This window comes from Chiroxiphia lanceolata, chromosome 5, assembly GCF_009829145.1.
Source record: "Chiroxiphia lanceolata isolate bChiLan1 chromosome 5, bChiLan1.pri, whole genome shotgun sequence".
Lineage (NCBI taxonomy): Eukaryota > Metazoa > Chordata > Aves > Passeriformes > Pipridae > Chiroxiphia > Chiroxiphia lanceolata.
Window position 1 is genome coordinate 73,348,509 of NC_045641.1, and position 14,394 is coordinate 73,362,902.

The following is a 14,394-nucleotide window of genomic DNA, read 5'->3' on the forward strand; positions in this document are numbered from 1 at the left end:
TCTTCTCCAGCTGCCTCTTGCTACTTCTTCCAACCGTGCTCCCCTTACAAGGTGAGCTTGGCTGACTCTTTGTTCTTCTCATGGCTCACTGGGCTACTGCAAATGTCATTTTTCCTCCCTGTCAGCTCACCACTGAACAACACCAAGGCAGGGAGCTGCTTCTGAGATCAGACTGGTTTGGCTCTACCAGGGTTTGGGAAAAGTCCAGTAAAGCTGGCATGAAACAGGGCAATTCAAATGCTGCAGCTGGAATACGTGTTGCCTGGCGTGGCCTGAATGGAGAGGAAGGGTCCCAGCAGCCACCAGCTGGTTCATATTCCTGGCCTCACTGCTCATTAAATATAAATGCATACAAGTCCCATAAACACGCCTGATGTTCACATCTCAAGTATGGGAATAATCATCCTCCACTTATCTCCCTCCTAAGGTCTTTCATATTGCTTTGGTGATGTCTTTAAAGAGACTGTTTCTTTGGACTGAGGAGACAACAAAGCACAGAGTGCCACTGCTGAGCAAAAGAGGGTTTTGTTACTGCAAATGTCTCCAAATTGTGGCATTCAGGATCACTGAATATAATTCACCTGCTTTTTATTGTGCTTTTATAACAATGTAGAACGTAGTTTCCTCTCAACAATGTTGGGAATAGAGGCAGGCGATCAACAGGGAGATGACACTCATTTTAAGCCTCATTAAAGTAATCAAGCACAATGGTGTGTATCAATAGAGAAGGGTGTTCTATTTTCCATCTTTCAGCAGAGTATTACAAATAATGAGGAGAAATTTACAACAAGGAAAATATTCTCAATGGGAAATGGGAACAGCATTCTTAGGAGGTTGAGAGGAAATATCGCACAAAACTTCTGTAGTCTGACTTTATACCACACCTCCAAAAATTTGAGTCCCTGCTGCTAATTTACAAACTCCTTTCCAGAGGAATAACTGGCATATTGCAAGGGAGAACTGGTGGATAACTAAGGAACAGAGTTACCTATTTCTTACTGTTACAGCACTTAGCTCTCTATACAGCAGGGAAGGCAATATATATAAAGGTAAGCAAAATATAGTTCTCTGAGGTAAGGTCCCTCCCTTTCTTGTTCTGTCTTGCTCCCAGTGAGGTATAAGGCATCAGCCCCAACTGTATCTGTGAGAAGTTATTTGTGGTTAAAACAAAAACAACCAAAACCAAAAAAAAAAGCAAACAAAACCCTCCGAACCAAAATTTGCCTGTGACAAACCTAAGCTATGCCATTCCCATTAAAAATGTACAAACAGAGTTAAAATCCCACAGAAAATACTCTGAATGGCTGTAGCCATGACCAAGATTTGCTGTGCTTCAAATAATATCTCAGGATAAAAGTAATCTATTTAAAAAGGATACAGAAATTCAGGTCAAGGGCCATAATTTTAGTGGTCTCAGGATTTGTGCTCATTGTGATTAATACTTTCGACACAGCTTGTGTCAGTACTTTATATTAGGCAGGATACCTCTGGAGATAACTTGAAAAATTGGGGTATGGTGCTGTGAATGTAGATATTAATCTTAATAACTCGTAAACGGGTAAATATTTTGAATATTCTAAATTTGTCTTAAAGGGACATAGAGTTGTAGCTGACATTGTAGAGATGCAAAAAGGACAAATTAAGGACAAAAGTATAAAATACAGAAGATAATAATAATAAGCCTACTTAGATTTCTGTGAATGGACTTGTAACCTTAAAAAAAATCCACACAAACAAAATCCAACACATTGCTCATTCTCTAAACCATCTGCAGTTTTATCCTAGTCCATGGACCCCCATAGGACCAGGTATAGAATTAATTTGGGGCTCTGTATTGTGAAAATGCAGCATCTCTCAGACGAAACCAAGGGCTTTTCAACTCTCCTGAGAACAGGAGCATCACCACAGTTCAGGCTTCCACACTTACCAACACAGTCCTTTTTATTCCAGTGCAGTTTCTTTCCAGGTGGGCAGACACACTCATAGCTCCCCATGGTATTAAGACACCCATAGTCACAGCTACCATTGCTGATGCTGCATTCATCAATATCTGAAAATATAAATAAAGTTGCAAGGAGTGTTAACCATATGTGCAAACATACACTGTGCATTAAGATAAAATGTGCATAAGGAAACCTCTTTCTACTACATATTTTATATCTGAGTCTCTGTCAACATGTATAAAGGCAGGCAGTGCTCATGCCAACCAACTTTAATGCATATTGCATGTCTTTGTCCTCAGACACATGTATAGCTCCTACTCTCTCAGGGATTTATGCATAGGATACAATTTACTTGCCAGGAGTAGTTACACTGAAATTCTTGGAAGTACTCACAAGATACAAAACATGCTCCAAAGTCTCTACAGCATCTGGACAAAAATGCATATTGCATTATAGAGAAAAATGTCAGAGGCATAAACATCTGTGAGATTAGGTCACTTCTGCAAAACAGGGAGATGAATTCTCCAGTGATTCCCAGATTTTGCTTTTATGATTCAGGCGAAGGAGGAGATGATGTATTCAATAAAAACCTAGCAGCTCAAGTGTAGTTTTAGACTTCTACTCTCTGAATAAAAAGTAAAAGCTTGGAAGAAGGCAAAGAAGTTACTGTGTATGTCATCACTGATGTCCCACATAAAATCTTTCAACTTTTGGTGCTTCAGGAAAGTATCCAAGCCAATATGAGGTGTATCCTTTTTAAGTCTATTCATTCAGCATTTATATACTCGTGCCAACAAGGCAAATCTCTCCTCTGGTGAAAGGAGGTTAATCACACCAAGGTTGTGGGTTCAATCCCCATATGGACCATTATGGGTTGGACTCGATGATCCCTGTGGAATCCAGAATTTCTGATGCAAGATTTTAGCCTGTGTGATTAAGCAAAAATCTAGAAAACATGGACTACACGCATTGAAGGAACTGGGAAAGACAACTTCATACAACAGGCATGTTTCTAGACAACGTTATGATTTTTGGGTCAGAGTCAGGACTTCTGGAGGTCCTGGGTCAGCAGTCCCAAAAACTGACAAGTCCCAGAAAAAATCCTTACTTAAACAAGTAGTGGAAGCACCAGCATTGCCCTTCTAAAAGAACCCCCTTATGACACACAACTTCTGTTACAAGAGATACCATGAGAAGAGTCTTAGAGAGAGCAACAAGAGCTGCCCTTCAGCATAACAGGCCCAGAACAAGGACATTTCCATGTGGTTTATTAATTTCTACTAGAGGGGAAGCAAGATGGAGAGAAAGCTTAGTAAGAGGTGAGCTTGCACCACATCCTTTGGAAAGTTCTCATTATTTCTCCCTGGTTTTCACTTCCGCTCAGTGCCAGGGGAGTTATTTGTTCCACTGTAAACACCTCTCTCAAGGGGCTGACTAAAAGTAATGACAGGCCTGAGTGGCACAGCTCAAGGTCTGCACAAGTCTGGATTCAGAGCTGTGATTCTGGATTTGCTCATTATGGAAAAAAGCAGGAGGTTTGGATCTGGTTATGTTTTTGCCTGAACTTCAGCACTGAGTATTTCCAGCTAAGAGTTCTGGTCCTATTTCAATCTTATTTAAAAGGCTGAAGCTGAACTGAGGCTGAAGGTTACTTAAAGACTGAGGCCAAACCCCAAACTTTGAGGCTTTCCCTAAGTTATGACACCAGGGAATTAACAGTGAAACTGCAGACCAGTCTCTCCACACCACACACAGCACAGGTCCCCAAACTTTCACACTTTGGTTTTGCTTTCAGAACTGCCCTCAAATGGAGTCTTTTCCCAAACTGTTTCCTTAGATGGACTCCTATTTCTCTTCCTGCCTGCCTCTACCAGACAGTGAATTCATTGGATACTTACATCTCCTACCCTTTTCTCCCAAAGAAGCAGCCAGACAGAGACATCATTAGCAGTGGCCTCAATACATGGCTTTTCTGGATTTAAAGCCAGGGCTTTGTTAACAGTATGATGTAAGCTTTACTTAGATTGTATATTGAATAATTTGAATAATTACCTAATTATCTATTAACCACTGTTAAACTAAACTAAACCTTTTAGTTTTACATTTAAAAATAGCATGGAGACCCTTTTGGGTAATGTGTAATTTAGATTCAGGGTTTTATTACAGTTTCCTCTTTTCACTTTTGTTTGTGTAATGCCAACCTGATTGGTTAAAATCCACAATTTGGACTTGATACACTTAACAAATCCCTCAAAAAACCCCTTTGGTCTCCTCTGACCAGTGTGTTGAACACAATCAAAACCTGCCCCAGCAAATTTTAGTCATGCGCAGCTCATCCTCTTTTAGCTCTATTTTAACTTTACTGCTTTATCATCTTGGGTTCTAAAACCTTGACCTGGAAGAACATGTGGTTCAGTAAACATTCACAGAGCAAACAAACACACACATGAGCAAAACTCAAGTTTCCAAACCTCCACAGTGTGTCAGTCCATACAAGGTGTAGCCTTTGTGGCAGAGACACTCAAAGCTCCCGGGGTAGTTGATACAGGTGTGATCACAGGTCCTCTCAAACGAACACTCATCTATATCTGAATTAACAGAAAAAGCAGCAAGAAATTAGACTTTAGTTAAACATTCAGTTGCAACACCTTGTTACTGATAAAGTAACAAGGTATTACCTTACTCCCATGTCAAATCTGAATAAAATAATTCCTTTAGTGCCTGATAAAGAAAATACTTACAGGTACACGGGGAAAGGAAAGATAATTTGGGAAAAACCCACACAGACTGTATTATGTCTGTTCACCATTAGATGGCAACCTTTAACTCCTGATCACACTGACCGGCAGGGCTGAGGGATTGTCAAAGTTCTGGGCGGTTAGCGGCACAATGGGAAAAAGTTTTGGGTTGAATCGAGTCATTCCCTCTTCCACTGACCACTCCTCTGACACTTTGGCCACCAGGAACGGGAGTTGCTCCCAGATTTCTGCTCTGCCTACACAAGACTGGACAGACTTGCAACAGCTACAGAGGTTTATCTGACAGCAGTCGTGACAGAATAGACTTACTGAAAATGCCTAAATTAAACAGCAATCTGTGCAAAATAATACTCTGGAGTTAATTTTATCCTTAAACAATTGGTTTTTAAAAAAACATTCTCTTCAGTGTTTAATTTTCCTGTGTTTAGGCCAGAGAAATTAATACAATGGCATTATTTGAGAGTGGTAGTTTCAACAGATCTCATTCCTCCAGTGTTCCTGAGATATAAATGAATGGAATAATATCCCTATAACACTTTACACACTTTCTAGAGTTACTTATTAAGAGCATAACCTGAGCAACACCATTACAATATATGACTTGGACTTTCATATTGTACATGCTTGGAAAGCTGTGGGTGCCTGTAAAAACTTGACAACTCACCATATTCCTATATCCAAGTATTATTTACACAGTTTTGATGTTTAATGAAACATTCTGGGTCTCATCTTGCTATTATAAATGCAGACACTTAACTCCAAGAACTATAAAATCAAGATTTTCTGTATGTGTACACAAACCCAAAATCTGTGTGAGAGCTTACAGGCACAAATTTAGAATGTCATAAACAGCTCTATTTTTATACAATCTCCAATTTTAAATGTTTCAAAACATTCACACAAAAGATAATTCACAACGTGGGAAGCAACTGTTCAGGCAAATGCATAACACAAAATAAAATAAACATGATGAACAAAAATCTGTGCTACCCAGTTTTATGTGTACATCACAATCACTTGCTATAATCAAGTCAGAAAAACGACAACTGAGATTTTCTCTTTCTTTCATCCATTTAATTTTTAATGCATTTTCCTATGCCTTTTAAAATATCATTATTTGAGTTCTGAAAGTAATTTCTTTTTAAGGTTTCCTTTATAGTCTTGGTAATACTCAGCTTTTGAATACACATAAATGGCAAACTGTTTCAGTTTTCTCTAAATAAATAAAGTAAAATCATGGGGGAATGAACAGTGCAGTTATAAAGGATTTTTAATGCCTAAGAAGCCAAATCATACATCATGGTTTCATTCATGTGTAACCTCGGGAAATTCACAACAGCAGTTCATTTTCTGGCCTCTGACTTACCTTGGAAGGGCTCTTTTTCAAAAATACAATTTCATACTTCTCAGTAGTGACCTTACCCTGGGCTAGTTCAGTCCATGGGGTTTATGAGCTGCTTTCACACACGGCACTTTGTGCTGCTGCACGTTCTGGCTTAGGCCCTTTTTTTATTTCACATTAAGAAGGATGCAAATCCCTCTGCCCAGTAACATGACCAGTCATATGCCTGCCGAGGAACAGCCACTCAGGATGGACAAATGCATTTCTATGACAAAGATGTAGCAGACAAAAAAGGGTGAAAAGCCTTTTAAAGCCCTCATCCCACCTCTGCTGAATTCAGCACCTCATCCCACCTCTGCTGAATTCAGCACCTTGCTCTGGCTGATGGAACGTGGGAAGGCTCCATGAGGATTTCCCTTGCTGGCCCCCAGCCCCTTCTCCTCCTGGCTGTGGAAGGCAGGGCTGGGCACTGCTCGAGGGTCTCAGCAGAGCCCTGTCTGCACAATCACCAGTCCCGTGAGGAATTCAGCACTTGGCATAGAAAAGGGAAAAATATGCACCACGTACTCCTCACTACAAAAAACCGGTGCTGTGATACAGGATGCTGAAACCCTTGAAATCCTCTTTTTTTTTTTTCTTTTTAAACTCTGAAATCTGTGCTCTGGATGCTGTTATCCCCTGGCTCCCAGAAACTTTGAAGTTGGCCCTCACACCTCTGCGGTGCTTCATAATACTTCTCCAAACTGAGCCTGAAGGGATGTGCTTGTTTCCCACCACCCTCGTGATACCCTTATCATGAGGTGCTAATGACACCAATTCTGAGTTTGATCCCTGTATGGACCACTCACTCGAGAGTGGACTCGATGATCTTTGTGGGCCCCTTCCAACTCAGAATATTCTGTATATCTCATGAGATATACAGGAAGCCAGGAATTATCCCTTCACAGCCCCTGCTTACCACAACAACTGGGAACAAACGTAGGGATCTAAACCCTGTCTCCTTTGTGCAAACAACACTACAGAATCTGGTAGCCTCACCTACTGAAGAGGAGTCAAAAAAAGCCAAAAGCAGAGATGTGGCAGGTTACAGCTGGAGCACTGAGAACAAAAAATTTATCTTTCAGCTTTCTGGTCAAATCAGCCTCCCTCCCCTCCACAAACACACATTTTTGTATTGTGTTGCTCTGAATTTCCCCCCTCCTACAAACCAGAACAAATACTAATAAACTATCTTTCTAGGTCTGAGGCACTCTTAAAACAACTTAAAGCTATTTAAGTGAAGTTTTTTAACTGTTTTAACATGAAAAGTCAAAGCATTGCGTTTTCAAGGAACTAAAGGGGAAAAGTTCAACTTGAGTCTGAAGTTTGTATTCTATTTTCAGTTCAATTTGGCACAAATTCAGAAATAGTCCAAGCTCTGTCAGAACATTTCAGCTTTGCTAATGCACTTATCTGACATCAAGTCAAAAATTCCTATCACACTCACCACTGCAGGTGAACTCATATCACACCCATCACTGCACAGGCCCTTGTGCCATTCCAGCACACGAAGAGATGTCTTCACAGCTTTGCTGCTTGAAGTTTACAGGGACCATGGGGCTAAGTTCATTGCTTCTAGAACATGATTAGTTTCCTGCCAGCTTTTTTTGTTTTAGGATTACTGATGGTAGATATAAAATCTAAGAGCAGGACCTCCCTGTTTCACAGCAGATGGCTCAATGGAAGTGCCAGGTTCAGGGGTTGGAGCAGAAGAGTTCCAAAGGTCCTTTCCAAGCTCCACCACTGCTCCGTGGGCAGTCCCAAACCTCTCCCTATGGTGTCCTGTGCTGCTGACAGCTCAACTTCCAGCCCCTGTTTCCATGACATCAAGGCATCATCTTAGGCTGAATAAAGTCCAACATCTCTTCTAGCAATCCCTCTTCCCATCTCCAAAGAGAATGTCTGAACAGTGGAAGCACTCTTTGATTTTTGCACAGAAGGGATTCAACTGGAAGAGATTGTTCGATGGTTTAATAAAAGAGCAGGATTTCCCTGGGTTTTTGAGGGAAGCAATTTTTGGCAACACTGGCCATGCTTGATAATATTAGTTTGGCTGGGTTCCTATTATTTCAAGTCAGCATTTGGATTTTATTGTTGGTTTTTCAATCATACTTAGCTTCTTTTTCCCCCTGCTTTCACATGTGAAACGATCCCTTAATGATCTTTATTTTTCTTGAATGCAAAGTTAGTAAGTGGGTGTCAGGTTGTCAGTACTGGAAAGTCAAGTCCTCTATCTCCAGAAGGGAGCTACCACAGATCAAATTTCTTCTAAAGTTTCCTCACACAGATGTGTCTCAAAGGTGACCTGAGGGAGCAGGGAATAAAGCAGCTTATTTTCCATGCCCATTCGAGTCCCTTATTTTCCAGGCTCATTCAAGTCCCTTCCCTTTCCACTGGCCCTGCCCCTGGACATTTCCATAAAGCACTGGCATTACAAGCAAGCAGCTCAACATCCAACATGTGCAGGTGAGACTGGAAAACAGTGGCTCAGAGATGCTTTAGAAACTCCAAACTGGTGTAGGAAGGGTTGTGACAGAACCCTGGCAGAACGTACACGTGCAAAACCCACTCACACAGAGGTGTGATTTGGGGGTTGTGGTTACAGAACTGAACAACCCAACACCCAGTTTGCCCAATTTCACCTTAAAAATCTACTGCAGAAATAAGGGTTGTCCCCTCTCTTTCTTCCTCAATGTAATTTTGTTTGTACATATTAAGAACAGTTGTTTTCAGGAGACTAATGGTCATCTCAACAGCTTTTCTCTGAGGCATACATTAATTAACTAGGTCAATTTAGGAAACTGGGAACCTCCTCCCAAAACACAGGCCACATATCGTGACTGAATAAGGGTTTGGTCTTGCTGCTTGGAGTATTTTTCCTGTGATTTGAAAATAAATGTGGCAAGGAGAGATCACTGTTATCTGACGGTGCTATTTGTGCTACAGAGAACGAGACAGGAGGGGCTCAAAGACAATCAATAAAAGCTATAACAGGGATTTGTGACTGTAATGATATATTTGATTTGTGTGACACATGTTGTATTTGATTTATCTGTGTCTGGTGAGGCAAGACAAGAAGTATGCACTAGATCACTGCATATATGCAAAATACATAAATTTAAATATACTATTTCAAATAGAAGTGAAATAGAAAAATTAATATTTTTTACTAAGAAATGGAATTACAACAAAAAGAAAAGGAAATCTCTGTCTCTGCTAGCAACTCCTTCATCAGCAAAAGTGACTCATGACACCCTGAATGCTGGTACATCAGTCAAAAATGGTCATGATATTACAGCAATACTTCGAGGTGCTCTTACAGTCACGAGTCCACACACTCCCAATATATAGTTCTGTTTTGTCCATCTCACACAGCCCTGGTTTATTTTTAACCCCCAAGCCAAATGTGGACTCATTTGTACCCCGGATCATGCACACAAGCCAAGCTCAAGGTTAGTCAGAACCTTCCGCGTTCACCTTTCTTGGCTTCCAAGTTATCGGCTCCTCTGAGAAACAGAGCCTTTCCTTGTTCCCATTCATTAAGCACACATACATAGAAACTCTAAAGAAGTGTTACATGATGTTTTTAAAATAAACACTAATGCTTTTTTGTATGTATTTTGGCTGAAAGTTATATTCTGTCTTCTCCTCCCCCCCCCTCAATTTCTGCAGGGAACTGATACCACCCATGTAATGTTGTTCACCTCAGAGCCCAGCCAGCCTGCTTTCCAACAATATTTGACAGACATGAGGGAAACCACATATCTTAATCTGAGTGGTTGCTGGGCCATAGGGAGTCATGATTTGAGCTCTGTTCTCCAACAAATGGTGGTTTAATCTCAGTGTTGGGAAAGGCATTATTTTGCCCTGTGATGGGGTTTCCACCACATCTCACATTTTTTGATCCACAGTGACCTGCCCCTGTTCACAGTTAGTAAAAATGCATCCTCCATCTGAGAGCTCTCTAATACACATCCAAGCCTGACCAGAAGGAATGGCTTATAGCTGACTTCTCCTTATGTTTCAAAGTCTACAATAATAAAACCAATGAAAAGGAAGCATGGAAAGATGTAGTAATGTACAAATCCTCTACTTCATTACCTTCCCACTGAGTGCTTCTGGAGCAGGCTAACACAAAGGGAAAGGAAAAAAAAAAGCCATAACCCCAAGCCTTTAAAAGTAATTGAAAACCCACACCCATTTAGACTTCCCACTGCATTACTGTCTCGCAATCAAGGCAACTTGTTGCTGAGACTTAATTGTTAATAACATACTAATGACCTGCAGGAAAAAAACAGATCTGGCATTAATGGCTATACTTTTAATGTGAATGTAAGTGCCTAAGTAGCACAGTCCCATCTTGTATTTCAGAAATTTAAGTGGGAAACTGTCCATTATGGCTAAGGTTGACTTGGACCAGAGCATTTATTTATTTAAGAACTTTATTGCTCACAGTTAACTATGTGATTAGTGAAGACCAAATGTAACCCACTAATCAGGGACTGAAAGACTTCTGAAGGAAATGAATTCTGCTTGCAAGGAAATGTGCTTTTTATTAGAGATGATTTGTTAGAATGCAAGGAGGTAGTAAAACAAATAAATGTATATAAACAGCAAAAAGAAACCTGCAAAATATACTCGAGACAGAGGCAATAAATAATTAGAAACCTGTGACTTATTCTGCAAGCATCCCACTGAGGAGATATTTCAAGGGTTTAGCAGTGCACAACGAAATGACTATTGCTCAGCTTCAGGGACAGGCACACAGCAGCAGAGAGGGACAAGTCCAAGGCCATGTCCTTCTGTCTTCATACAGTACTAAATGCAATATTAACACTCTGTATAGCTCTGGTGCAAGTGCAGTTTAGGGAGCCACAGTAGTCTGTTGTTTGTCATTTTGGTCTGATCACTTCAGATACTCTCATTTTGCTCTGTGGAATATCTGGGCATCCCTGATTTCTCCTTTTACTGTGTGTTCTCACATGTCTGAAATGGAACAATGTCTTCCAAGACATAATCCACAAACTGGATATTTATTTTGATAGAATGAGTGTATTTTAATGCCAACAGGATGACCATACTCATTTAGTTTGACTCCTGCACTTCAGCAGCCTCTGGCATTTTGCTTGGCAACCTCTAAAAGCATCTCTGCTCCAGAAGGGGTTGTCTAGATGTTTTCCTGGACTGACCCCTCGGTCTTTTCCATCAGTTTAATTTTTAAGAGTCCAAACTGGTCTGCTCCTTTTTAATTGCTACATTTGGTAGAGGCTGAATATTTTCTCTTAAAAGAGTGTAGTGCACACCTCATCCTTTCAGCAATCAGCAGGTACCTCTTGGCAGGTGCTGTTTTCTTGGGTCTGAGGTTACACACAAGAAAGCAGGATTCCAAATAAGTATTTCCCTGGCTGCCTCCATTAATTCCCATCAACTCCCCTCAATTCAAAAGACACTGATCTTTCACTGGCCCCTTCAGTGGCAGGAGGAACTGCAGCAGTAGATGCTGAGCACCAAGGGGACAACTCTTCACCCAGCAAACTCATCACCCCCATCAACATCAGAGCAACTGTTTACCCAGCAGTTACAGCAAAGGGGACTGCCTGCCTTTGGGAAGAACAAGGCAGTACATTCGGGAGAGTCTTTAAAGGCAAATGGCAGCTTGTTTTCTTTATCTCTGGTATCAGACCTTATCAAAAGAGACCAGTTGCACTTTCTGTGAACCACTGTGCTATCTCTGGGGCTTGAAAACAGAAGGAAAGCAGGTTAAAAAATAAGACTTGGCAATAAAATTGTAGGCCTAAATTGTTTGCTCCCTCTCCAGAGTAAATACAATCTTTTCTTCAGGAACTCTTCCAAGGGAGTTTTATGTGATCTCATGTATCAACAAATTAATTTTCCTTTCTCATTTAATTTTTTTTTCCCAAAAATTCCATATTTAGTTTTTCTTCCACACGGAGTCCACAAGCATATTCTCTTCCACAAGCCTCCCTCAGGGCTTCCTCTGAGTCTGCAGTAAAGGCCTGTTCCCTGGGTGTTCCCCTTCACACACGTGCCAAGGGAGGTGACCACCACACATCCCTCCTCCTGTCAGCACTGCAGGGCCAGCTCTGCTCCCAGTCACTCTGGGTTTGTTCTGCCTCGTGCAGCAGCCATGCAATTATTGGCTCGCTTTTGGGTCACCAAAGGCTTTGCCCAAGGGAGGCTGGGAAGATTTATGGTTTGGGATGGAAAAACTGCAGGATTTGGCAACTTCAGCCAGGCAAAAATTGGCAGCGAACTTTGGGGTCTTTGGGAGGTTTCTTTGACTGTAGATGGTGGGGTTTGGTCCAAGGCTTTTTTACATTTCTATAATGAAATACATCATCATTATCACCACCATTATTACTGCATTATTATTTCTCTGCTGTTGGGTGGATTTCTGTTATTTTTCCCTGCAGCAGCATGAAAGACCCCACCACCCACTTTCTTTTTTTTTGTATGCAGCACCAAACTAAAAAACAGAATAATGGTAGATTATAAATGCCAATTTGGCAGACAATAACCTCTTCTAGTATTTTAAACATGGTTGTGCAAAACTGCTTGCTAAATCTCAGCACTGCAAGGGGAGTTAAGCTTAGTCAACCTGGTGTTCAATTTAACAACCAGCAGCACGGGATGTTGGAGCTTCTGGAGGCAGGGACAGGCCACAGCCTTGTGCTGCAGCTGAGCACAGGTCACCTCCTGTGAGACTGCACCCCAAGGTGCCTGTACATCTGGCCATGGGTCACTCTCTGTACGTCACCTCTGCACAGACACACTCCAGGAACCCTCAGACTGACAATTCACATCCTCCAAGACAAGAAACTTCAGGGGTCACCCATCTGCTGAAGGGGGAGAGAGGGCAGAAGAACCCTCAGCTAAGGTAGTCTCTCTCCCCAGAGGGTTTTTGCAGAGAGACCCCAATCACCAGAGACAGCTCTGTGGAGACTTTCAGAAAGAGGAGTTAAAAAAAGAAAGGGATTTTTTTTTTTTTTGCAGGTAAGGAAGTTTGCCTGGTCTCTTATGGAACATGGAAAAAACCTACTAATAAGTAGACACAATGGTATAAAATTAGTAAGCCTGCCCAAGGTCACAGGCACAAAGTGAGCCAGGGGAGGTGTTCTATTAAGGCATCTGGAAAGGAAGATTTCAAATTGTTATTGGTTTTCTCTGTCGAGTGTATCACATTTAACCTCACCACAAGCTCATGGCAGTTCTCTCATCCTTACTATTATCTGTGTGAATAACAATTTTTAAAGGGATTTCTAAAGGATTAAAAAAATATATATACAAAAAATAAAATACATATATAAAAATATAAAATCTATAAAAATGCACTATAGGGATCTAAACCTGAGTAAAGCGCCATTATCTTCTAAATACGACCAAAGATAATAGTATCAATAACAGTATAAAATATGCCTCAGTACATTTAACAGTATTGTTCATTTTTATAACCTATTTCAAATCAATACAAAGAGAGTTAAGCTAAGCAAGAGAGCTGCAAAATATACCCACTCTGGGATCAGGTTGGGATGGAGCTGCTTGGTGAAAGGCCAAAGAAAGTCCAAGTACATTTGCAACTTTCCAGTGATGGCAAATCAGAGAAAGGTCAACAGAGCTGTCACAAATGACCCTGACTTAAAACTGTACCTCTGAATGTTTAGCCTGGGGAATGAAATGGCAGCTACAGCCAGTGGTGTTTTGGATGGGACCAACACCTTCAGTGCATCTCTGACACTGAATTTATTTGCTTCACAGCTTCCCCACATTACCTACAGCTTGTCTTTGACGTGAAATTCTGAAACAAAATTATTTATGGTGTGAAAATAAAGATCCTCCTGAGCCAGTTTGTTTGCTGTATGTGACAAGTGGACACAGTCACTGCCCAGCTGCACAAGGGCCTCCAGGCTTCGAGGGCTGAATCTGCTGTGACATGAGGGGAAGGACAAAGAGAGATGGTGACAAAAAAGGCAAAAGGCTATATTTCTGTGTGAGGAACATCTTGAAATCGGAGACAAAGCTGTGTTTATGCTCAGACTTCCCTTGCTCTTGGGCCTAGGCTTACCTGCCCTAGATCTTCCCCACTCCTTCCCCATGACATGAGGGCTTTGTTGTGCTCAGGTTCCCCTGCTAATCTGAGGAACCCAGCAGGAGGCAGCTGGCTTTGGCTCCTATTACGTTTGTGCTCTCACCATTGTTTTTGCTAGGGTAATCTAAAATGCAATTAAATACTATTTCCAATGGTTTTTTTAAAGAAAACAAAGTACTTTCATCAAAACATTGCCAAGATTTT

At 41.1% G+C, this 14,394-nt stretch overlaps 1 protein-coding gene across 3 annotated transcripts in view; it reads right to left on the reverse strand.

Annotated features, from left to right (window-relative positions):
• Positions 1 to 14,394, reverse strand: part of SCUBE1 (signal peptide, CUB domain and EGF like domain containing 1) — a 175,972-nt gene that overhangs the window by 22,063 nt on the left and 139,515 nt on the right. For all 3 annotated transcript variants that reach the window (XM_032687259.1, XM_032687258.1, XM_032687257.1), the window contains 2 exons: positions 4,415 to 4,531; positions 1,928 to 2,050 (listed from right to left, as the gene is read on the reverse strand). In XM_032687259.1, the coding sequence (XP_032543150.1) occupies positions 1,928 to 2,050; positions 4,415 to 4,531 (240 nt within the window). The remainder of the gene's footprint in view (positions 1 to 1,927; positions 2,051 to 4,414; positions 4,532 to 14,394) is intronic.